Source organism: Garra rufa, chromosome 12 (assembly GCF_049309525.1).
Source record: "Garra rufa chromosome 12, GarRuf1.0, whole genome shotgun sequence".
NCBI lineage: Eukaryota > Metazoa > Chordata > Actinopteri > Cypriniformes > Cyprinidae > Garra > Garra rufa.
Window position 1 is genome coordinate 26,354,584 of NC_133372.1, and position 27,039 is coordinate 26,381,622.

At 35.5% G+C, this 27,039-nt stretch overlaps 1 protein-coding gene across 3 annotated transcripts in view; it reads left to right on the forward strand.

Annotated features, from left to right (window-relative positions):
• Positions 1 to 12,211: 12,211 nt before the first annotated feature.
• Positions 12,212 to 27,039, forward strand: part of shroom2a (shroom family member 2a) — a 55,393-nt gene continuing 40,565 nt past the window's right edge. The window contains exon 1 of one of the 3 annotated variants that reach the window (XM_073851415.1): positions 12,212 to 12,481. In XM_073851415.1, coding sequence (XP_073707516.1) covers positions 12,263 to 12,481 — 219 coding nt within the window. In that variant the 5' untranslated portion in view covers positions 12,212 to 12,262. Of the gene's footprint in view, positions 12,482 to 15,321; positions 15,595 to 27,039 lie in introns of those variants that run through there. The other 2 variants (XM_073851413.1, XM_073851414.1) reach the window with 2 other exon arrangements.

A 27,039-nucleotide genomic window follows, 5' to 3' on the forward strand; every position in this document is an offset into this window, starting at 1 on the left:
CATCCATCCATAATAAAAAGTGCCTCCGAGTGGTAAATAAAGGCCTCCTGTAGCAAATCAATGTGTGTAAGAAAAATATCCATATTTAAAACGTAATAATCACTTTTCTCTAGCTTGCACTAACAGTTGTTACACGGAAGGTGCCGTTGCATATGCGCCTGTGAGTCTCATGAAAAAAGCAATGTTTGATTACAGTAGCAAAGGAAGCAAAGTTTCCTTACTTTAGCAAAGGAAAACCAGTCTCTTCTTGGCTTATATCAAAATCCTCCAACATTTTTCTTTACAAATTTGTATTTCTAATAAAATAAAAATAAAATACTGATTTGATGCCACATTGTGCAGCTTTCAATTTTGCAATTTTCAGTCAAAGGGCAACAAGAGAAGCGATGTAAGTCTTCACTGCTTTCCTAGCAATAAGAAGAGGAGAAAAGAATGGGAAGATGCATGTGGATTAATAAAATTTCCTAAAGACCTGCGTCTTTGTTCTCTCCACTTTAGCCCTGATGCCTTTGAGGCTTTTAGTAGACCACAGCTACTGAAAGAGTTAACAAATGGCAGAGACAAGAAATGTTAGATGCCATCTGAAACTGGCCAATGCTTGTCATGACGCTGCAGGCTCTAAAAGAGTTTCTCAGCATGCATTTCACTCAATATTATTGGCGTTTAGACTCCTTTTGGGGGGAAATTGATAGTACAGCATTTGGTTTAAACCTACGCTTATCCATCAGGACAGGTAGTGCCAGTAGCTCACAGAGTGCAACAATTTCACCCCCCCCCCCCCCCCATAGTCCAAAATATGTATAAAATGGTGGGATTTTTTAAATAATGTAGATCTTTTGGGGGTTTTCTACTACATATTTCAGAGACATCGTTCACGTTATATTAAGTCATACAAGTCTTAATACCCGGGGTGCCCTTTCAGACCCCAAAGGAAGTTTGATTCCCAGGGAAGGCATAAACATGCTTGAGTACATATCAAATGCTTTGGATAAACGTTTGCCTAATGCAGTGTAAATATGAGAGAAGCTTGCCAATCATCTGTTGTTCCCTGGTTTGGAATCCAACATCTTCAAATGCAAGGATTTGTCATTATATCGCTTGTCCTATTTGTGTGTGAAAATAAGAAATGTTGAGCTGTGAGAACACTAGACTTTAATGCTCTGTGATATTCATTATACTGTACTCAGCCATCATTACCATGGCAACTATAGATCATGCACAAAATACACCAGTGAGCTAAATTCACTTTCCTTTTCAGTGAGCAACAGTAATGTTGTATTTTTTTCCCATCACAAATAAAAGACAATACAGTGAATAGTCTGCAATATATTATAGATTAGACTATGCTATGGGAAGCTGTTTTGCATTACCTAAAGTGACAGTGGGGATCTACAAATATCTCATTTAGGCTAGTTTATTAAAATGACATTTTTATGTGATATTATGCAATGAGTCATTAAAAGCCTTAGTAGTTTTTTAATGAGTTTCCATGTCATAAACAGCATATGTTTGATACAACTGATGCCACAAGCCAGCATTCATTCAGATAAGCCTTGCACACCACAGTATAGAATGAGCACAAAGCCACTTTCCTCACAACCAAATATTATATTTCAAGCCATTGTTAGATTTTATCCACAGGGCAAATATGGTTGTCTTATATTTGAGAGTCTGAATGGCGTTCCTTGAATAAGTAGAATTCAGTTACATTCACTTTTTTCCATATTACAGTAAGCATCAGCTGAGAGAAATACACATGAACACTGATGTGTAGAGTATGTACTGTACAGCAATTGTTAGGAGGTTATCTGACTTAAGAGGATTCTGCTTTATTTTACAGTTGCTTAGCAACAGCCTGATCTCTGAGAAGTGCAGTGCAGAAGGAATGAATCTAAAAACTCTTAAAAAATGTTCATGCTCATTCTGCATCTTGTCCTTGACTTTAGACCAGCTTGTATTTTAGATTTCACAGGCAATGCACGTTGTTATTAATTTTAAATGTACAGAATGCTAAAGATACAGTGCATTGGCCTCATTACTGTTGGGATTTTATAAGCATGTAATACATTTAACTGTACATTCTCTCTACACCTAATTTGGATTTCTCCTAATTATGGGTGTTAGAATTAAACATTAAAAAAAAAAATTGAATTACTGCAGTAAGTGGCTTTAAAATGAATCAAAACTGAAGTGCTTTATGAATCACTGAATACACTGTTCCTATATTATGATTGAAAAAATCTAAATGTTTAAAAGTAAGTGTGGCTGTACACCAAGGACAGCATGCTCACACCTCTCAGCAGCACTGCCAGTGTCTTAACACTTCATTTCTAGAGCTTCTACTCTAGACATTACAGCAAATCTGTGTGTGTGTGTGTGTGTGTGTGTGTGTGTGTGTGTGTGTGTGTGTGTGTGTGTGTGTGTGTATGTGTGTACCTGGTATTCATCACGTTGTGGGGACCAAATGTCCCCACAAGGATAGGAATACCAGTAAATTTTGACCTTATGGGGACATTTCTCAGGTCCCCATGAGAAAACAGGCTTATAAATCATGCACAATGAGTTTTTTTGAGGAAGTAAAAGTATGCACAATCTCCTGTGAGGGCTAGGTTTAGGTGTAGGGTAGGTGTAGGGTGATAGAAAGTACGGTTTGTACAGTATAAAAACCATTACGCCTATGGAATGTCCCCATAAAACATGTAAACCCAACATGTGTGTGTGTGTGTGTGTGTGTGTGTGTGTGTGTGTGTGTGTGTGTTCCGTATACTCAGATTAGATCAGAAAAACACCTTTACATATTTGACTATTAAAGGAATAGTTCACCCTCAGGCCATCCAAGATGTAGATGAGTTTGTATCTTCATCAGAACAGATTTGGAGACAATTTAGCATTACATAACTTGCTCACCGATGCTCCTCTGCAGTGAATGGGTGCCATCAGAATGAGAGTTCTTCAAACAGGCTTCAAACATCAAAATAATCCACATAAGTTAAAATAGTCAATAAGTTAATGTCTTGTGAAAAATCTGTGTGATAGAAAGAAATCTATCATTAAAATGTTGTAACTTTTAAATATCGCTTATGGCAAGAAGAACAAATGCATAATAATAATGCTTCCTACAGTTAAAAAGTCTGCTCCCTGTTGTCTTCTCACATTAAATTCCACCAACATATTTAAAAAAAAGTTTTGGACTGTTTTTGCCTGTAAATGGTGCTTGATTTGTGCATATTTTTCATCAGATTCAGACTTCTTCACTGCAGCCAGTATAGATAGAAAACTACACTCTTAAAAATAAAGGTTCTTTATTGGCATCTATGGTTCCATGAAGAACCTTAAACATCAATGGAACCTTTCAAATGCAGAAAAGGTTCTTTATAGTCAAAAAAGGTTTTTTTGATTTTTAAAATGTTCTTCAAAATGGTTCTTTTAGAAACTGTTCACTCAAAGGTTCTTTGGGGAACCAAAAATGGTTCTTCTATAGCATCTTTATTTTTTTAAGAGTGTATTTTAGCCAGAATCAGCCGTTTGAAGTTAAAGGCCTGGTTTCATAAACAGGGCTTAGCCTAAACCAGCATGGGCCATAGTTCAATTAAAGGCTGTATCAGCGATTTCAAGCCTGAAACATAAAGTGTCACATTCAGCTTACCTTTCTTCACGATCCGCTCGCTGCCTGCCCCATAAATCGGCTGTAAAAAAAACGCGTCTCTGTGGTCAGCCTAGGGTGCTACCAACCATTCCACAGAAAAACAAACTATGGCTGCGTCCGAAATCGCCTACTTCTCTACTATTTAGTAGGGAAAAGCAGTAGGCGAGCAAATTAGTATGTCCGAATCCTAAGTATTTATAAAAGAGTAGGCGAGAATTAGTAGGCGAATGCACTAATTCTCGCGAGATTCGGGCGTACGTCTACTTAAAGTGCGTCCGAATATGCCTACTTAACTACTATATAGTAGGAAAAAAAGAGTACGTGAAGAAAGAAGTACGTCCGAAACCTCAGCATTCAAAAAAGAGTAGGCGAGAAATCCCCGGATGTCCTACTGCTTCAGCCCAGATCCTGAAGTCTTCATCGATGGATACTTTTCAATCCCAGGAGTCCACAGGAGGCCAAAACGTCATCATCGAACGTGATTGAGAACCACGACGAGGGTGTTTACAAATGTGAGTATTACAACCAAAACACGGTTCCCTGTCTTAAAAATCATATTTGTTGAGCTACTTTATCGTAAACTGTTGATTTGCATAAGGTGCCAAGATGTTATACAGTATGCTATGGTTAGTATATTTGTGATTTCGCTGTTAAAACATGTTTTATGACGTATAGCGAACATTAAGCTTCAGGTAGCACACGCACGTCTTTAAAAGCGGATTTACATAAAACATATACATTTTAAAGACGTTTAATAAATGTCTATTTAACAAATGACAGGAAAATGTTCTAGACTAGAGCAACACAAAACACAAAACATCTGAGTGAGTGATGGACGTTATGTGAGAATTCACTGTCACTGCTTTACATTAATGTAAGTAATGTAAATAAACACATATACATATAGTAGGCCTAACTGAACTTCAAATTCATTTCAAATAGAGCTATAACAGAACTTTTCTGATTCTTGATTTATGTGCCTTTGTTGCAGATGTTTTGTGGTGGAGCAGGACCTGAAAGGAAAGGTGACTGCAGCATTTTTGGGGAAAAGTAAAATCCGAAACTTAATATAAAGATTGATCATTTTGTAACTTCCAATACAGAGATCTAATGACACTGTGCTGTTAAAATGACAGTTTTTGTATTATATTTGTGCATCTTTGTATGATCTGAAATGTCTGCAGACTGGTGTGTGCAGTGACAAAGGAGAAATCCACAGCAGCATCCTGGAAATGAGACGCTCCATCACTCCACCTGCCCTTTGTCTCATCTGGACCAGAAGTTGCTGCGGTCTCTTCATCAAAAAGACTAGAAGACCAATATGTTTAATAAAGCTTTGTTCCATGTGTATTTATTTATGTTCATGGTTACTTTTATTATTTTACTAATTTATTCATGTTTCCTGATGTTGTCAGTAAATAAAATATAACATTTTCATAAGCCTATGCATTTATTCATTACTTCATTGAAAAAAAACAACAACATTATGCTTGTTTAACTAAAAATATCATTAATTATTAGTCAGCATTTATCATTATTATTGTTGGTACGTGTTGGAGTGGGCTAGCAATGCATTCTAAAGTTATTTTAATTTCTAAATAGTAATACTAAAATTTTTCGAGTGTAAAATCAACAGTCTTCTCCAAAGGTAAGATCTTTGAGCAACTGATCGACGTCTCTTTTGTGCAGATGTTGTAAACATGGAGGAGAGCGTACTGGGTAGGGTTGTCATGTTACTGATGCCATGAGGTGTCGCTGTCGCTCCAATTTTTGTATTATTATTACTTCAGAATTTATAATTCCATACAAACTCAGGGAAAGACTTAAGTATCTTTAACAAAGAACAATCATGACAGAAAACATAACTATAAAAGGTTTGCGTATATAGTACAAGATTAGATACAGAAAAAAAATATTAAATATATTTGAATATTCATAAAATCGCAATGAATTAAAAATTGCCTTTGTTTTTGTTATTTATTTATTATTATTTTAAGTTTCAGGGATGAAAGGACATAAATTCAGCAAGAAAAAGGAAAACAAATCAGATCTAAGCTAGTTTTGCACAATTTTGCCCATTAACATATTCAAGACAACAAATTTGGGGGTTTTAGTCATTTTAGTATTGTTAAAAATATAAAAACTTCAATCAATCGAAAATAAGCAAATTTCATCAACATCAAAATGTTTACAGATAGATGAATTAAATCCGTCGCTCATATCATTTCATGTTGCGCTTGTTATAACGTCATAGGTCACGTGATAACGTCAACATGGCGGAACGCATCCATACTCAACGAGATTTGGCTGTTGAGTAGGTACTCTTTTAGCGCTCGTTAAGTAAGTACTTATTGAAATTAAGTACCTACTCATTGAGTAGGCGATTTCGGACGCAGCCTCTGTTCCAACCAATTACCGTCAGGGGGTTGGTGTTGTGGACTTTCGTACTGGTGCAGGGATGTGAGGGAGGCGGAGCGAAAGTCCACAACACCAACCCCCTGACGCTGATTGGTTGGAACACTGTTTGTTTTTCTGTGGAATGGTTGATAGCACCGATTGTTTTTTTGGCATATCTCGGACCCTAGGCTGACCACAGAGACGCGTTTTTTTTACAGCCAATTTATGGGGCAGGCAGCGAGCGGATCGTGAAGAAAGGTAAAATGAATGTGACTTAGAAATAAACATTAATGGTGTGCTTCTTGAGACAAGACAAAGGAACTGATATATTTTAAGATCAGTCAGTGCAAGTTTCTTTCAGTTAAAACAGCTCAGGTTTACATTTTAGTCTAGGACTAGGCTTAAGCCATGTCTGTGAAACCAGGGGCGTATATCTTAATGATGGATTTCTTCATTACAGACATGTGGCTTTTCACTTTACAAGATGTTAATTGGTGGACTGGAGTTGTGAGGATTATTTCTGGATTATTATGATGCTTTTATCAGCTGTTTGACCTCTCATTCTGATGGCACCCATTTACTTCAAATGATCCATTGGTGAGCAAGACATAATGTTAAATTTCTCCAAAACTGTTCAGATGAAAAAACAAACTCATCTACATCTTGGATGGCCTGAGGGTGAGTAAATGTTCAGCAAATGTTCATTTTTTGGGTGAACTACTTCTTTAATGTGAAAAGTAATTAGTGTGAACAGCATGTGATTGAGATATTTGTTATAGCGTAAATAAAAAGTCTGTGAAAGATTTATTCTTATGGACACCATGCTGTGAGCAAAATAAAAGTGAAAAGGGGCATTAATGAACTTACTAAAATCAATACATTTTAGAATACATTTAAACATTTGGCTTACATTTATCCAAAACAAGTTGTATGACTTACAAGACACATTTTACCAGTTTGTTAACTGAAAATCAAACCCAAATCGACACTCTACCAAAGGAGGTTTCATGCATTGTGCATATGGAGCCTGATTTTATTTACTTCAACACAGATATACAGTTTCTAATCCTTATGTAATAATACCTTTTTGTTCATGTAGTGATTCACATGGCAATTTGGGTAATTTGCAGAACTATTTCTTTTTATGCTAGCATGGGGAGAGCTAATGAGAAAAACTACTAGTTTAGAGATCTCTAATGACCTGTTGCTGAATGTGTAAATGCTCTTTTGCTTTTCGGCTGTCATTGACAATGAAACTACAGTAGAGAGTCTTGCTTGTTTGCTTTTCTTACAGCCAGGGCGTAAAAATCCAAAGTTTTGATGTAGCTTCCGTATGATGGACCCCTCTTCATAGTCAAGAACTAAGAAGAGATGACAGATAAATCTTAAACAGGTGATAATTTCTTAAGCATTTTTCAGTAATACGTCTTTATATACAGTATTCATATTCTTGTGCAATATTCATGCTAACTAACTACATATGGCAACTATAATAGGATTATATTAAAGGGATAATTCACCCAAAAATGAAAATTTGATGTTTATCTGCTTACCCCCAGGGCATCCAAGATGTAGGTGACTTTGTTTCTTCAGCAGAACACAAGCAAAGATTTTTAACGAAAACCGGTGCAGTCTGCCAGCCAAATAATGGAAGTGGATGGCACCAGACCTTTAAAAGTAAAAAAAAAAAACATGCACAGACAAATCCAAATTACACCCTGCGGCTCGTGACGACACATTGATGTCCTAAGACATGAAACGATTGTTTTTTGCGAAAAACTGAACAGTATTTATATGTATTTTTTACCTTTGATACACAGCCACGTCCATCTGTCCTGAGCACGAGCTTGTCATCCGTATCGTTACATGTGTACGCACTCTGGCGTAGAATACGCAAACGCCGGAAGCGATCTGTCACATGTATACAATTGACAGATACTCATTGTTTACACAGTGCACAGAGATTGTGGGTATAGCGGCTATTCAAAATGGTAATTACTTATCCTGATTGTTCAAACCGATTGTTCAAACCGAAGGTAAAAGATTACGTTTGCTTGCGCAAACTCATCCGGGACTTTTCACCGATTTCCCCTTATGGCGTTTGCGTATACGCCAGAACGCGTACACGTGTAACGAGCCGGATGATAAGCTCATGCTCAGGACAGATAGAGGTGGCTGTGTATCAAAGGTAAAAAATGATATAAATACTGTTCAGTTTTTTGCAAAAAACGATTGTTTCGTGTCTAAGGATATCAGTGTATAGTCACGAGCCGCATGGTGTAATTTGGACCTGTCTGTGCATGTTTTTTTTTACTTTTAAAGGTCTGGTGCCCATCCACTTCCATTATTTGGCTGGCAGACTGTACCGGTTTTCGTTAAAAATCTTCGTTTGTGTTCTGCTGAAGAAACAAAGCCACCTGCAGTACAGACCAAAAGTTTGGACACACCTTCTCATTCAAATGAATGAGAAGGTGTGTCCAAACGTTTGGTCTGTACTGTAGATATGAATTCAACTGAAAAAACTGTCCATTGGCAGGTAGAGCTGCCAATGGACTTGTACTGAGGCTATATTAGATTTATAATGTAGGCACCGCACAACAGAAGGCCTACACAGAGAGAGTGTATGTGTGTGTTCCCTCTGGCAGGAATAGAGGATTGTCTTACTCCAGGATTGCTTTGCAAGCAACACAGCTGATTATTTTTCTCTGCATTGATCCAAAGTAGGTATATGTGCCTTAGCAAGCACAAAACTGATCTCACTCTCTCCTTTTTTTTTTTTTTACAAGAACATGGGCAGCTCAGTCTGCATGCCTATCATAATATAGCCTACTTCTGAAGCATATCATGCTTTCAGAATTAGGCTGGAGTAGGATACTTAAGCACGACAGTACTTGTACAAGAACCATTTGGCAAAGAAGAAAAGAAAAACAAAGTGAATCTAATGTCCACTGGGAACTTGTTTTCACAGAACTGTGAAACTATTATAAACAGGACAGAGGAATCAATGGAAAGCTACTCATGAGTGCCCTCTCTGGGAGCAGATGTCATTTTATATGTCTTTAAATGTCTTTAATTTGTGATTTTTATTATGAGACAACTAAATTCGATTTGTGAGAATTATACGCTATATTACTATTATAGGATTATATACGATTTGCTATATTTTATGTTATTTAAGTGACAAATTCTCATGAATTCTCATCAAAAAGCCATTATGCTGTGCCAATTATGTATTTTTAACTATTTCACACAAACATTAAACTGTAAATAAGTGCCATGTGAAGTCTATATAAAATGTTACATTTTGTTTTTTTAATGTGCAAAACAACAGAATCAAACCATTTCTTCTTATAAAATAAATGTTAGCTTACAGAATGATGCCTGTAGCCTTTCTGAATATTTCATAACTGACAAATCAAGGGACAATTTTATTACCATATTTTAAGAATAACCCTTAAAGGAGTAGTTCACTTTCAGAACAAAAATTTACAGATAATTTACTCACCCCCTTGTCATCCAAGATGTTCATGTCTTTCTTTCTTCAGTCGTAAGGAAATTATGTTTTTTTAAGGAAAACATTTCAGGATTTCTCCCCATATAATGGACTTCTATGGTACCCCCGATTTTGAACTTCCAAAATGCAGCTTCAAAGGGCTCTAAACGATCACAGCCGAAGAAAAAAAGGGTATTATCTAGCAAAACGATGGGTTATTTTCTAAAGAAAAATTACGATTTATATATTTTTTAACTCGGCAAGACGAGCATTTGAGATTAAAAAGTATAGAAGTTTTTTATATAATGTTTTTAGAAAATAACCGATCATTTCACTAGATGAGAGCCTTCTTCCTCGGCTGGGATCTTTTACAGCCCTTTGAAGCTGCATTTAAACTGCATTTTGGAAGTTCAAACTCAGGGGCACCATAGAAGTCCATTACATGGAGAGAAATCCTGAAATGTTTTTCTCAAAAAACACAATTTCTTTACGACTAAAGAAAGAAAGAGATGAACATCTTGGATGACAAGGGGGTGAGTACATTTTCTGTAAATTCTTGTTCTGAAAGTGAACTACTCCTTTAATTTCCTAAAGAACATAAGCACTTTCAGCATTGATTGATCTAAATAAGCCACTATACAAACCATTTGTTCACTATTTTGATAAATCAATGACTTTCTAAGCACATATTCATCAAATGGCACTTGTTAGCATATTTTGAGAACAATCCACTGTATTTATTAACGTGGAAGTGAGCTTATGGGTGAGACTTCTGGTTCATTGGCTGCTATAGGGCAATAACAATAAGAATAACATGCACTAAATGGTAAAACTGTTTGTACTACAAACCAGTGTGCTCATAATTAAGATAATGCATTAAAATAATATAGTAAGACATACTAATTTGCAATATCAAGCAGTAAAACAAGCTGTTTTGTACGCTGATGAGACAGGAAGCCTGACCCATTAAATGTAGGCCTACAAATGGTCGGCCCCAACTCTTACGGGAAGAAAAAGGTGGATAATTCCTTAAAATCAGAGCCGGACAGTACTGGAGTACATTTACTTGAGTACAGTACTTAAGTACAATTTTGAGGGATCTGTACTTTACCTGAGTATCATTTTTGGGGAATACTCATGACTTTACTCAAGTACATTTGAGAGGCAAATATTGTACTCTTTACTCCGCTACATTTCTATCCATAACCCTGAGTACCCATTACTTCTTCTAAAAAAAAGGAAAAAAGAAAAATCTCGGAAACCCTCAATTTGTTGTTTCCCTCTCAAACGCCATTGGATGCAGGCGCCACTGATTGGGACAGCCTATCAGCAATCACCTTCAGCTTTCCGCCAAAGACAACTCCATGTCCATGGCTCTAGCAGAGGTTTGTCAGAGCGTTGCCATTGTGCTATTGCCTTGTGGGCAAGTGAGAAATGTTACATAAAGCAACATGGCAAAAAGATGAAAATGACTTGATTTTACTTTCAATTCCTTTTACATTCTCCAAAGTATTAACATTAACATTTTTCATAACTTCATGTAGGACGTTTCTGTACATAACGTAAGCGCTGTTGCAATAGTAATGCAATATTTAGAGAATGTACTCTTGTACTCTTGATACTCAAGTACTTTTAAAAACAAGTACTTCAGTACTTTTACTTAAGTAGACATCTGACTGTAGTAGGCTACTTGTACTTGAGTAAAATTTAGCAAGGAGTATCTGTACTTTTACTCAAGTAATGAAGCTGTGTACTCTGTCCGCCTCTTCTTAAAATATGCACTTTCAGCATTGTTTGAGCTAAAGCCAGTATACAACGCATTCGTTCACTATTTCAATAAAACACTGACTTCTGAGCGGCCACACACAGTAAACAGTAGAGGTCGCTGCTGCTCTCTGTTCATTTTTGATGAGGAGCGCACAGGTAGATTCAGACTCTCCCCCTCCTGTAAGCGTAATCCATACAACAGATCAGCCTTCTGCCATCCAGCATTTCAGCTTTTGTACCTCCTCTCCGAGTACTTGTGTTGGGATAAAAACTAAAAGGGGGATGTATTTGTTTCGGTTCGTACGACAGTTTAAAAAACTTCAAATGTGGCTGAGGGAGGAGATGTAAAGTGCGGTGTTGTTGATCCACTTGTTGATTGAGTAAGATTCGCGGTTAGCTGACTAGCTCTACCGGCACACACACTTACCACAAGATTTGGACGAATTTAACCTTCAGTATGAACACAGCGAAACCTTTATGACTAATCTGTAATTCGGATTTACGATTTGAATCCGGTCGGTTGCGTTATCGACAGTCAGTCAGTGAGTGAGTAAGCGTTGTTATTAATATTTGAGGCATTAGTTAATGGCGAGAGAAACTTAAACTGAATCCTTTGGCTAATGCTAACATAATGAAATGGCTTAGATAAACTATAAACAGACAAGACTAACGTTAGACGTTTTGGTTCATCGCGGTTTGTTTCAAGAATTTAAACAAAAATATATACGTTTGTAAATTTATAAACACTCCACTTTATTATTAAACAAGTGGTCTTATATGATGGATAGCGCCTCTTCCCGAGGACGAAACAAGGCAACAAAGTATCCAAGAGATGTTAATGAGAAATAGCATCAACAACTGCATTTAATGTCAAAGACTATGTAGGATTTTGACTTTTGGAATAATTTTTAAATACAAAGACTGCCATTCTGTTGTTTGGGAGACTGGTTGTGTATGAAATGGACACGATCAACCAATATCCTATGGACTCTGGCTTTCCTGAAGGAGATCACAGGATCTTTTACGGTTCGGACAGATCTGGGAATTTGGATGAACATCATGGTAACGTTAATGGTGAGGGATGGAAAGTAGTGGATGTGACTCTTGCTGGGGGAGCACCTTGGGGTTTTACCCTGAGAGGTGGACTGGAGCACAGAGAACCTCTTCTTATAACCAAGGTAAGTTATCATGTCGACTAACGTTACATTTTGGACAGGGTGACCTTAGGACTGTTTATCTAACCTGGGCAGTATTGTTAGAGAGACCTCCGAAAAAACATCAGATTGTTATCGAAATGAATACAATTTGAAATGTCTTATTTATTAAATAAAAAATATAAACAATGATATTTAGTAAACGTTTTGTGTAAATAATCTTTAGTTTAATGAAAGTGCATTAACGATAACAAAACATTGGTTGGTTATTTATTTACTTAGAGTTGTTGTTAGTACTAAAACTTAAATGGCTTTACTCGTATTCCTCTTCTACTGTTTTAATAGACTTTTCCATATTTGTTTTGAAGTATTGGAGATGTAGGATCTCGTCTACTATGTGTGAGCAGCATGACTCTGTAGTTTCTGTAAGCGTTGGTGGTATAGTGGTTAGCATAGCTGCCTTCCAAGCAGTTGACCCGGGTTCGATTCCCGGCCAACGCAAGAATGTTTTTCTTCTGAAAGTTTTACTTTACTGGAATCATTCTGTTCCTACAAGGAAGCAGCGTTCAAATAAAGCTGTTTGTGGAGAAAGTACAGGTCTCAAAAATGTGCAATGCAAGCAGAGTAATTTCTTTCTTTACCTGGAACTGTAATAGAAGCTGGAACAGACAGCAAGTCAGATAAGCACTAGTCATTGCCTGAATTTTCGCTCTTAATTTAAAATACTTAGTACAGAAAAAGTAGTTTTTTCTTGATCTTATCTCACAGTGCACAAGAAAATTTAGGTTATCTTACTCTGGTCATCAGCTGTTTTTTTGTTTGTTGACAGCACTATAGCTTATGTCATGAGACATACTTCATAGAACGACCTTTAGAAAAAGCTGTTTATAGTAAAGAGAGTACAGTTGTTTGTTTTTTAAGCATAACTTTATACTATGGCTCAACCTATGCTAATAGAGTTAGATCATCTGATTTGCTAATATTTCAAACTAATGTCTCTCAATGTGTTCTAATCTAGACTTTTTAGTCCAAATATTACAGCTGATCCAGTATCACCTATCATCATCACCTTTAAAAAGTCATAGAAAGTATGTGTGAGTGTGACTAATATAGTTTTAATATTTTAAGGGCAGAACAGGACAGAATGACTACTTTCCCCAGCCTTTTCCACCTTGTACACTGACATAAGAATGTAAGCTATGTGTTATGCTTATGACTACATGCACAAAACTGCATATTATAATTATAAATACCAGAAATTATAAATTACTTTAATTTGATTTACATAAAATGTTTTGTTGCAAATATATATTTACAAAATACACGTTTACCACCTGAATTTATTAATACTATAGTTACGATCTATAATTAAAGTCTATTTTAATTTTACAGACCCTTTACCCTTACAGTTGTGTATACTGTTCAAATATTTAGAGTCCAGTACACTTTTTATATGCTGATTTGATGCTTGAGAAACATTTCTTATTAATATTAGGTTTGAAAACAGTTGTGCTGCTTAATATTTTCCTTATTTTTTAGGAGTCATTGATGCATAGAAAGTTCAAAAGACAAGCATTTCTTTGAAATGGAAATATGTGTAACAAAGTTAAAGTCTTTATTGTCACTTTTGATTAATCTAATTGCTAAATAAAATTATTAATTTCTTTCAAAAATAAAAACGTTACTGACCACAAATAGATTGCATATAGATTGTCTACCTGTCAGATTTTTTTTTTATTTGATCCAAAGTACAGCAAAAACTGTAACATTTTGAAATATTTTGTTTTCATTTAAATATATTTTAAATTGTATTTCCAGTTTTTAGTGTCACATGATCCTTCAAAAACCATTTTAATATTAGGATTTGTTGCTAAAAAAAAAACATTTATTATTATTATTATTATTATATTGAAAACAGCTGATTAGATTTTTTTTTGATAGTTAGAAAGTTCAGTAGGAACAACATCCATCTAAAATAGAAATCTTTTGTAATATTATAAATGTCTTTATCATCACTTTTGATAAATTTAAAACATCCTTGCTAAGTAAAAGTATTAATTTCTGACTGATACTGACTCCAAGCTATTGAATGGTATAGTGTATAATGTTACAAAAGCTTTTTATTTCAGATAAATGCTGATCTTCTGATCTTTCTATTCAAGAATTCTGAAAGAATGCCCTCCACTGTTTTAAATGTTGATAATAATATTAATAAATGTTTCTTGAAAAGCAAATCAGAATATTAGAATGAAGGATTGTGTGACAATGAAGACTGGAGTAATGCTGCTGAAAATTCAGCTTTGATTACAATAAATTAAAATTTCAAACGTGTTCAACTAGAAAGCAGTTATTTTAAATAGTAAAAATATTTCACAATATTACTACTTTTGCTGTATTTCGGATCAAATAAATGCAGGCTTGGTGAGCAGAAGAGAATTCTTTAAAAAACATCACTGTTCAAAAACTTTTGACTGGTAGTGTATTTTTTTTTTTTTACAGATTTCTGCATTAATTTCCTGAAACCACAATTGGCAAATTTAAGAATGTAGCCATCAACATGTATTAATATGAGTATTTTGTAGTTTTAATTTTTTATAGGTTTAATGTTATGGCTGTCGAAAGGCACTTTGGTCTCTTGAGTGCAGTTGCATATTTTCAGCAACTCAATTTGAACAGTGACCGAAACTTTTTTGTGTGTGCTTTTCTGGTTACTTATCAACTTTGAAGGACCTTGCAGATAAATTTGGAAAGAATCCTCATCGCTCTTACTTTCAGCATAGGATGCCTAATGTTCTTCATTAGCTGTCTTTCTCTTTGAGAAATTTTAGTTCAAAATTTAGTTATAGAGAATCTTAAATAAGGCAAAACGTGACTGTCTCTAAAACTCTGGTGGCCACCCCTACATGCACTGTAGTTTTGAGGTGCATGTGACTTTCAGATGTAAATTCCTGCCATTGCTGACATCTTTAAGGAGCTAAAATATAAAGTTAGGTCACTTCATGGAAGCCTTGGATTTGGTAGAACAGTTTCTCAGAGGACGGTTTAAAGAATGAGTGTGCTTTTTCACTTCTATGGACTTTTACTCACCAAGAACCGTTTCTGTGAGTCTTGCAAAACCCGTCACACTTCAGGAATTGGTAAGAGCAGTTAATAATGTACTTTTTACCCCCCTCGTCGATGCTCTTAAAGTCACTTGTTGTTCCGACTGGATCATATGATGGCAAATCCTGCTATAAAATAACCTTTGCACCTGTTTTTCGAGATTTAGGCTTAATTGTGTCTTTGTTTTCATCAAGGTTTCTTTACCTCATGACTGACTATAGCCAAAGTGTGTTAAATTAACTTTCCATGTTTTTGTTTTTTTGTCGTGTTTTTGAGTTTGCTGAATTTTATGAGGGCAGTTTGTCAGTGTTATCTCTCTTGTTCATTATTCATTTATGTTTTTACAAATGTATAACTTCACCTCCTGCTACTTGAACTTGATCGATAGATAGATAGATTGATTTATTAATTGATTGTTTAGTTCTCATGGGAAAATTCAGTATAGCACCCAATATCCCTGCAGCTACCAGAGCTTAGTGTATGTTCCTTCCTCAAGGGTATAAAGCTGGCATAACTTTCTCAGGAACTATGTTTGTTCAAGTAGCTGCTTTGTAAGAAGGGTTCATTAGCAGCTCAAGCCTTTTTTTATCAGAGGTGTAGTACACTTCCTTTCATAATAATCCATTATTCTGCTGATGAAGAAGACCAGATGTCGATGTTAAGGACTGAAATCAGAACGGACATTCTTGGCAAAACTCTACCTGTATTCATTTATTCTCTAGGTAAAATGTTTCCACAGCTTGTGTGAAGTTTACTCTCCTCATATTGCATCATTAGTTGCTTCCATTGTTATTCTAGGCACACTGGTGTTTTTGTCTCAACCTGCTGTTCTGGTACAAGTGCCATAGACAAAACAATTGAATGACCTTTATCAAGTATGACCAAAAATGTGTTCCAAGTGTGTGCCAGTTGGGTGTGAATCTCTTTTACTAAAATAAGAGGGGTCATACAAAATGCATGTTATTTTTTTATTTAGTACTGACCTGAATAAGATATTTCACATAAAAGACGTTTAGATATAGATCAAATAATAGTTGAATTTGTAAAAATGACTTCATTCAAAAGTTTACATATGCTTGATTCTTAATACTGTGGTGTTAACTGAATAATCCACATTTTTGTTTATTGATAATTGTTCATTAGTCCCTAGTTTGTCCTGAACTGCCTGCTGTTCTTCAGAAAAATCTTTTAGGTCCCACAAGTTCTTTGGTTTTTTAGCATTTTTTGTGTATTTGAACCTTTCTAACAATGGCTGTATGATTTTGAGATCCATATTTTCAAACTAAGGACAACTGAGGGACTAATATGCAACTATTACAGAAGGTTAAAAACGCTCACTGATGCTCCAGAAGGAAACACGATGCATTAAGAGCCGGGGAGTGAAAACTTTTGAACAGAATGAAGATGTGTACATTTTTCTTATTTTGCCTAAATATTGTTTTGTTTTTTTGTTTTTCATTAAGTACTGCCCTTCAGAAGCTACAGAAGAAACTTACATGTTTCCCAGAAGACAAAATCAGTTGAATTTACCCTGTTCTTCAAATTCCTAAAGTTTTCACCCCCCCAGCTCTTAATGCAACATATTTCCTTCTGGAGCATTTGAACCTCCTGTAACAGTTGCAGAGTCCCACAGTTGTCCTCAGTCTAGAATCATAAAGTCACTGTTGGAAAAGGTTCAAACAGACAAAAGATGCTGAAAAACCAAAAATGGACTCATGAACAACTATCACTAAACAAAAAAACAGCTGTGGATGATTCAGGTAACAACACAGTTTTAAAAATCAAGTGTATGTAAACTTTTGAAAGGGGTAATTTTTATTAATTCAACTATTATGTTCTCTTGTGGACTATATGTGAACGTCATTTATGTGAAATAGTAGGCCTGTACTAAACAATAAAATAACATGCATTTTGTATGGTCCCTCTTATTTTGGTAAAATAATTAACATTTTGCAGATTCTGCAAGGTGTATCTAAACTTTTGATATCAGCTGTATACAGTTTTCCATAAATAGCAGATAATTTATTAAAAATACACAATCAAAGACCAGTTGTAAACATGGTCTGCATCTTAATTCACATACTTGTCCTATGTGGCAGAAATATACTCCCACTCTTGTTGAAAAAGTACATACTTTTGTGTATATAGTAAGATAGCACCTGTACTGGGACATTACGCTCTTGTTATCACAGGAACTTAATGTTTGTGTTAGCATTAAGTTCACATATTTAAAAACTGCTTCAGCTTGATTTCCTCAGAACTGAACAATTGAATCTTCTCTTTTACATTGTAAGAGGTTGTGGGCTATATTAGCTCAAAAGTTCAAAGTTTACAAAAAAAATCTGTTGGCTTGTTGTTTTCAGTGTTCATTTCGAACATACTATTTAGCTGTCCTAAATAGAATGCGAGAAATGAACAGAATGTGAATTGAGGTCTTTTCTAAGATTTGTGAAATCTGTTCAACAGTTATTTCTTATATTGTACTGGTCTTTGTGAAAGTAGACATTTTGTTATCATGTTCTGGATTTCATCCAAACCTCTAGGCAAACATCAAGTGACTGACATATTGTGTTTGTTGATGAGAACATTATTTCATGACAAGTGTTCAGAAAGGCCTGTTTTGTAAGCTGACTGTTTCCTGAGATTTATATTAATCCACAAAAGGGAAGAAGATAGATGTAAACGAGTGAATACAATTTAGGGCAAACTTTACCTCAGCTACAGAAGTAAGAGGTTGAATTGAAGGTGGTTTGCAGGTTAATTAGAAATTTATTTATCGATTTTCTTTGCTCGCTCTGTTTTTCAGTGGATTGTCTCGCTACATTTCTCTAAGATTCCTGAGGCAAACTGGCAGTGCCAGGAACAGCACAGGAATGTTGAAGCTTTGCTTGATTATCCAAATGTACTGAAATATCTTTGACAGCCCGAAGCCAGTTGGACTTGCATGATACAGCATCTGGGATAAATTTAGATTGGATTTAAGGAACCTGGGCAAGTTCACTTTGCCTTTGACGTCTTGTAAGTGAAGGATGAAAACCTTCTGTGGTCTTACTAAATTCTTAAAATAATTGACACATAGCAAGGTCATTGTAACATGTTTGGTGAAAGACTATCTGTATACTTGCGTGAATTTCAGTAAATTTTTGGAATAGGTATTTTCACTTATCCTTACCTGGAAGAAATGTGGTCTGGTGCTCGTTTTTAAAGAAGTCTCTAGTGCTTAAGGCTGCATTTATTTTATCAAAAAGACTGTGGTAACAGTGGTATTTTGAAATATTAATACAGTTTAAAAGAACTGTTTTCTGTTTTAATATATTATAAAATGTACATTTTTTTTTATTACAGAAGGTTCAAATGCTGACGCTTCAGAAGGAGTTAAGAGCCGGGGGTGTAAAAACTTTCTGAATTTGAAGATCAGGGTAAATTTAACTTATTTTGTGTCCCGGGAAACATGTAAGTATCTTCTGTAGCTTCTGAATGGCAGTGCTAAATGAAAAAAAATAAGATATTTAGACAAAATGAGAAAAAAGTACTCATCTTCATTCGGTTCAAAAGTTTACACCCCCGGCTCTTAATGCATCATTTTTCCTTCTGAAGCATCAGTGAGCATTTGAACCTTCTATAATAGTTAGAAATGAGTCCCCTCAGTAGTCCTCAAGGTGAAAAGAAAAACCAAAAACCAAAACCAAACAGTCATTGAAAAGGGTTCAAATACACAAAAATGCTGAAAACCCAAGGAATTTGTGGGACCTGATGGATTTTTCTGAAGAACAGCATCAGTTTAACTGTGAACAAACAAGGGACTCATGAACAACTTTCAATAAACAAAAAAAGAAAAACACATCTGTTGATCATTGAGGTAACAACAGAATTAAGAATCAAGTGTATGTAAACATATGGGGTCATGTAAAATATCTTATTCAGGTCAGTACTAAATTAAAAAATAACATGCATTTTGTATGATCACTTTTATTTTGGTCAACTAATTAACATTTTGCAGATTCTGCAAGGTGTATGTAAACTTTTGAGCCATTTCTGAGCCATTAGCTTTTACCTTATTCATCCATACGTTAGGTGAAAGAGGGCTGCCGGAAGCAGCATTATTTAAACCGAGTATTTATACAGAAAAATGGAACAAATTAAAATTCCCCTCATTCCTGTCATGCCGTTTATTTGCCAAAGGACTTCATCGCATTTATTTTAAACCCTCTGTTTCAATAAACTCTAATAATCCTGTTTTACACCGCATGCAAAGAGTGTAGCCTTTCACACGCCGTCTGTTTGTTTTTCATTTTATGCATTCTTTCAACACACAGAGACCCTAAAAGGGCAGCCATTTAACGAGCGCTGGTAAACCATTTGTCGACAACAGGATTCATCAGTCGACTGTCATGCCTCGACCCGTTCAGAGCAAATTTGGTGCCGACAACCCTTCGCCCACATGCTGAAAGCCATCAAAGGAGAAGTCTTTTAATGACAGTCTTTTTGACGATAATTACTTCACTTGAGGAGTGGTGGCAACCAGTAAAATTTAGACTAGCTTTCATTAGTATTTGTGTCAGAAGAGCTCGACTTTTAACTGTATAGTACGTGTCTGTTCATGTTCAGAGTAAGACGTATCAGGAAAGAGTGTTTAACCTCACTCTGCATGTTTTGAAGTATTTCAAGACCTTTGCTCTTATCCTTTCTGAGCGCTTGCTCAATGCAAATACACACATGCACACGCATCTATTGTTTAGACTGCACCAAACCGCCGAAGGCTGCTGTGAAAATAATGGTGTTTGTTTAAAGAAACACCGCTTTGTGTGAGCTGTCCTTAGATATGGAGACAACAACCATTTGTGGTCTGAAGAGAACATTGTACAACAGTTATTGCCACATTTTATAAGCAGCTTTAAATTTGGAAGTATTTTGACATTTTTTTTGTACGCATTTAAAAATTCTTAAAGCCCTGAACCGAGCATTTGATTCCAAATATTTCAATTTACTACAGTAGAATATAGTTTATTGCACTTTATTCAAACATATGTGGATATACAAATAGTTTGAGGTTGTAGGGAGGCTGGATTGCGATTATTAAAGACATAGTTCACCCAAAAATGAAAATTCTGTCATTACTTACTCAATTAAGCTCTCAGGTTTCATCAAAAGTACCTTAATTTGTGTTCCGAAGATGAACTAAGATTTTATAGGTTTTGAATGACATGACGGTGAGTAATTAATGACAGAATATTCATTTTTGGGTGAACTAACCCTTTAACATTTAATGTATTGAAGTCACTGCTGAGTTATTTTGCTTTGATTTCCTGTTTACACAGTAATAGCAACTTCTCTGATTGGTGGATCTCTCAACAGGAATTATGGGTAGTGTAGTTCTTCAGAGAATTAAAAAAAAATCACACTATGTTCTGTTTAATCAGACATCGCAACAATATAATGTGCGGTACAAAAGATTGATATTCATTTTGAGATTTGTTAAAGACTACAATGATAATTTAGTGCTTTGAATAAGTAAACATGTAAGATTTGATCTTAAATACATTTTAAATGTGTTTTGGGACAGCAGTTTGCACCAATTCCTTAGAATGGCTCATACATGGATCTCTTGATATTTTAAATATACAAGGGTTGTCCATTTCCCAGAAATATGCTCAGTAACACTCTTTAGGACTCTCGATGTATGAAATGTGATTGCACATTTTTCTTTTGGGTTGAAATCCTGTCTTTAGTCTTTATTTTGTTGCCTGGAGGGGCAGGAATTTAGATGCATTCCTGATGCTAAGCCACAAGGAGCTCATGCTCTTTTGTTTGTGCTGGGATACAATGTTCATTCAGAAAACCTTAATCTGTACCATTCAACACTTGTGTTGTTGCTGGAGTCGACTCAGATTCTTTACTGTACGATCAAGTTCAGTTGAAACAAAAAAAAAAAGAACCCTAGTCATATTATTGTTCTGTGCAGGCAGAGTCCTGTTGTAGCTCCTGGTGTGTATTATATGTACTCTCATTGTCAAGATTTGACAATGGCACCATTGTGGAGAAGTGATGTCTCTTGGAAGAACATTTGTACTTTGAGTATTGTGTGTGAGAATTGACTATTGTGTGTGTGCGTGTTGAGCGCAGCAGGATAGGCTGTAAACTAGCTGTAAAGCTTAGTGCTCTGTCAGCGTAGAGCACAGGACACCACTCAGCAGAACTCCCACATTCTTCTGTGCCACATCCTTCCCTCACACCACCCCGTGCTCCAGACCCCACGCTGAGACTGCAAGGTCATCGAACTTACTTCAACCATTTGAAAAATTCCTTGGAAATAGCACCTGGTTGTTGGAGATGTAGTGTGCCATTACACAGTGAGCCATGGTGCCATTACCATGGTATTTAAATAGTACTCCTAATTGATACTATGATTATGATGCACTTGGTTGGTTGGATGATAATTTTTTTTGTAGGAAAAAATTAATCCACATCGTCAATAAATTTAAAGGGTTAGTTCACTTCCAGACTAAAACTTTCCTGATAATTTACTCACCCCCATGTCATCCAAACGTTCATTTCTTTCTTTCTTAAGTCAAAAATGATAGAAAAAGTTAAAGTAGAAGAAATCTGAGACAAAGTCGAAGAAGAAGAAGCCGAATTTTTTTTTCAAAGAAGTCAAAGTTGGAAAAAGTCAAAGAGGCAGAAGCCATAGAAACCATCGAAGAGAAACCTAGGCAGAAACCATAGAAAAAGTCAAAGAAGTAGAAATCTGAGACAAAGTCGAAGAAGAAGCCGAAAATAAAAATTCAAAGAAGTCAAAGTTGGAAAAAGTCGAAGAGGTAGAAGCCATAGAAACCTAGGCAGAAACCACAGAAAAAGTCAAAGAATTAGAAATCTGAGACAAAGTCAAAGAGGCAGAAGGCAAAAAAAAATTCAAAGAAGTCAAAGAGGCAGAAGCCATAGAACAAGTAGAAGTCGAAGGAAATGGTGAAAATGTCGAAGAGGCAGAAGCCGAAAAAAAATTCAAAGAAGTCAAAGTTGGAAAAAGTCGAAGAGGCAGAAGCCATAGAAACCATAGAAGAGAAACCTAGGCAGAAACCATAGAAATCTGAGACAAAGCCGAATTTTTTTTTACCAAAACATTCCAGGATTTTTCTCCATATAGTGGATTTCAATGGGCATCAGTGGGTTGAAGGTCCAAATTGCAGTTTCATTGCACCTTCAAAGCGCCCAGCCAAGGAATAAGAGTCTTGTCTAGCTAAACGATTGGTCATTTTCAAAATAAAAAATAAAAATACAAATTGATATACTTTTAACCACAAATGCTCATCTTGCATTAGCTCTGTGATGCAAATCTACAACTTAATGCGTTACTGAATAACACTGGAAAGATCACGCATTTGTACTTTCGCCCCAACAATGTTGATCGTGGAGTTGCATTGATTTCATGCTGATGTCTCTTTTGTTAAAATTATTATCTAAGAAAGAAGGGGAAGTATTTTAAGGATCCTATAAATGTTTTGTAAAATTACAGAATAGAATCATTAATAAAACAGAATAAAATTGTTCTAAATTCGCCAAAATAAAATGGCATTTGAATTGAATCGAAAACAAGTAAATTGAATCGAATTGGTAACTGAATTAAATTGCTAATTCTGTGAACTAAAATGAATTTTGAATGCACAACCAGTGAATCAAATCGATGTATACCCCAATTTATTGGACTTGTACCATGGTAGTACCATGATATTCTTAGCCAAACCTTGACATATCATGTACACTACTAATTCTAAAGTTTTTGGGCAGTAAGTTTTTAATGTTTTTTTAAAGAAGTCTCTTCTGCTCAGCAAGCCTGCATTTATTTGATCCAAAGTTTTTTATTTGAATATATTTTAAAATGTAATTTATTCCTGTGATTTCAAAGCTACATTTTCAGCATCATTACTTCAGTCCTCACTGTTGCATGATCCTTCAGAAATCATTCTAACATGCTGATTTGCTGTTTAAGAAACATTTTTTAATTATCATTATTATTATCAGTATTTAAAACAGTTGAGTACATGTTTTCTGGATTCTTTGATGAATAGAAAGATCAGCATTTATCTGAAATAAAAAGCATTTGTAACATTATACACTATACCACCCAAATATCTTGGGTTAAGTATAATTTTTTGATAGAAATTAATACTTTTATTTAGAAAGGATCCTTTAAATTGATAAAAAGTGATGATTAAGACATTCATAATGTTACAGAAGATTTCTGTTTCAGATAAACTCTGTTCTTCTGAACTTTCTAGTCATCAAATAAACCTGAAAAAATTCTACTCAGCTGTTTTCAACATAATAATAATAATAAATGTTTTTTTGAGCAGCAAATCGGAATATTAGAATGATTTCTGAAGGATTGTGTGACTGGAGTTACGATGTTAAAAAACCAATTACATTTTAAAATATATTCAAATAGAAACCAGTTGTTTTAAATAGATTTGCTGTACTTTGGATCAAATAAATACAGCCTTGGTGAGTAGAAGAGACGACTTTAAAAAAACATAAAAATATATTACTGTCCAAAAACTTTTGACAGGTAGTGTAAATGACACAAATTTGCTAGTCAGTGTTGTAGCACTTGAACTGTGCTCAAGAGTCCAAGACTGTATTTTCATTGTCATGGTCTTGTCATGAACTCTACAGCATTTGGATTTGATGTTGGCTTAGACTCTGTGGATGCATTTTGAGGTCACGCATAATATGCACGATACAGAGACAAATATCTGTCTTTTTTCACTCTCACCTCTGCTTTTGCTTCACATTCCCGTTAAACAACACCCCCACCCTCATCCCCGATGCTCTGACAGCGTTTGCTATGCTTGTGTGGGTCTGATACCTTTCTAGTGAACATTTCCATTGTCCTAAGTCATTTATTCTCTCAGTATGGTGCGGAATGCCAGAGGGGGGCACCCACTGGCGTGCCTGTTTAACATTAACATTTGAGGTTATTCTAAGTGCTTCTTATTTCAGCATGCTTAAAGTTTTCCTTTTTTATAAACTCTGAGGGGGGGCTCTCGAGTCCGGATGTCACAGAGTCCTGGTGCTGTTAAAATAATAAATGCAGGGAAGACCGCATGCAACAAAGGAATAACTAAAATAGCCACATTTGTGCATTCTTGACCGAGCACGTATACGCAAGTAAGATGGTTTATTATAGGGCCGATTGGTGCTTAAATCCTGCCCCAGCTGGTGATAAAGCAAGCCAGAATAATCACTCAAGGTTTGTTGTCCAAGTTGACCTTCTAAAAATGTTACTTTACTAAAAGCAGCATATTATAATGAATATTATCTCCCCAGAGAGGATCATGTTTGATGAGTAATAGACATACCTGCAAAGTAAATAATGAACAGTCGTGATCAACTTTGGGGTAAAGGCTCAAATAGCAGATAACCGGCTTACTGGAAGATAGAGCAGCATTACATATCAAGTCAGGAATTTACTTTAGTTTAGACCAAACCCCCCTATTTGGCTATGTGTTCCCTGAAATCTGCACTTTATGACAGAATATTTATGATTAACTCGCTTCTAGCTCGGCTCTGGAGGTAAAGTGTTGATGTGGAAAGCTTATGACTTGCCCCCTGTGCTGATTTAGAAAGGTGAACATGCCTTTCTCATTTGGTCATTTAATGGTAGAACACAACAAATAATGTATTTGGCATCGGACTGTGTGCAGTTGTTGACGAAATGTTCTAAGACTTTGCTCACACTTGTTTTTCAAATCCGAAGGACTGAATGTCCACGCTGTCGTTTGCACATGATAAAATCAGATCTGTTTCATACAGTCAATATCCAGTATGTGTACTCTTCTTACCAAAGTAATGTCTAGGAGAGGTGTGCGATGTTGTTTTAAAGATGTGTGTGATGTCACCCATGTTGCAAAAACCAAACAAAACACACCTTGAGAGTCCACGCATTGACTGCAGAATGCAGTTAGAACGCCAACGATAATAGTGGAGGGGAGCCATTGCAACACACAGCTGTGTCGTTATTGAATGAATTAGCAATTTTGAACAAATCATTTGAGTGAATGATTCAATAACCCATTCATAAAGAGTCATTTGCTTCATTTTTGAATGAATCAGATGTCTTGAAAGAATTAAATTGTAAACAATCACTCTTAAAAAAAGTGAAGTGAAGGGGTTCATCGTTTGTATTGACAGTAAAAATAACCCAGCAGCTGAGTAACAGAAAAACTACTCTGCACCTAACAAGCTGAACCCAGCATTTGGGTTACAAAAAATAAACCAGTATGTTTTAGAGTAATATGAAAGCTTCAGGAAGTTCACAAAAGGCCAGCACAAAAACACATTCAGCAAAATTTTGCCAAAGTATTCCATATTCCAGTCAATTTCGCACATTCTGTTTAGAAAAAGAATGAACCAAAAATTGGTTCTGATCATGTCTGTCCGTGACATAGTTGTATTTTTGCATTGTTGCATTTTTATGTTTTGCATATTCCTTCATATACTGTGTATTTTGCATATATTACTTGAAACAGGATGCTTCATTCATTGGTTACTCAAAGTAGATGCATTATAGTTTTTTAGTAGGGATGCACAGTGTTACCGCAGTGTTATCGGAATCATAACACTTTAGACCATTTATTAATGTTAAATTTACAAATAAAATGTTAAGGATTCAACTGCATCTGTCTGGGGGGAAAAACACAAAGATTGATTTGATAGTTATTTCAAAACTTTCAATTTACCTATTACATGGGTTTTAGTTCAAAACTAACCACATAAAAATAATTAGTTTAAAATGTCCTCTCAGGAAAGACTTGGTGTTGTTTCAAAACAAAAGGAAACAGCCGCAAGCAGTGATTACTGGGGTTCAAGCGTTTTAAGGCATTTCAGCACATATAAAAAAAGACATTATTTAGCAAGTCTGTAACTACCTAAATCAGTTATTTACAAAAGCATTTTTGGCAAATGTAATTTACCATAGAAATATTATGTTGTTTTTAACGTTTATGGCTGTTATAGCACCAGCTGTGATCCGATCTTTTTAAAACTTTGCATGCATGTTTAGAATCACCTATGCATGCTTGTTTAAAATCGTATGTGCTCACCAGGTTTTGTGAAGTTTTGAGTTTTTCTATAGGCTTCATAGGATTTTAGGTAAATTTAGACCGGCCCCTTTTTTAAATTATCCCACTATAGCTTCTCAAAGGGTAAATGTCAACATTTTTTGATAATTATTTACCTAGAAAGTCCAGAGAATTGTAATACAGTGGGTTTTTTTCCAGATTGAGCGAAATACCTAGGACTAGTTCACAAAAGTGGATTGACAGCAGTGGTTCTAGAGGCAAAGCTGTCAAGAATTAAGAGTTCTATCATATGATATGAATGTCACACATCCACACATCTTTGACGCTCGTGAAAAATGTATTATTGTTCCCCAGTGGCCAATTTCTTTCAAATTTTGGGGACTTTGGGGCCTTTCAAACCTTTAG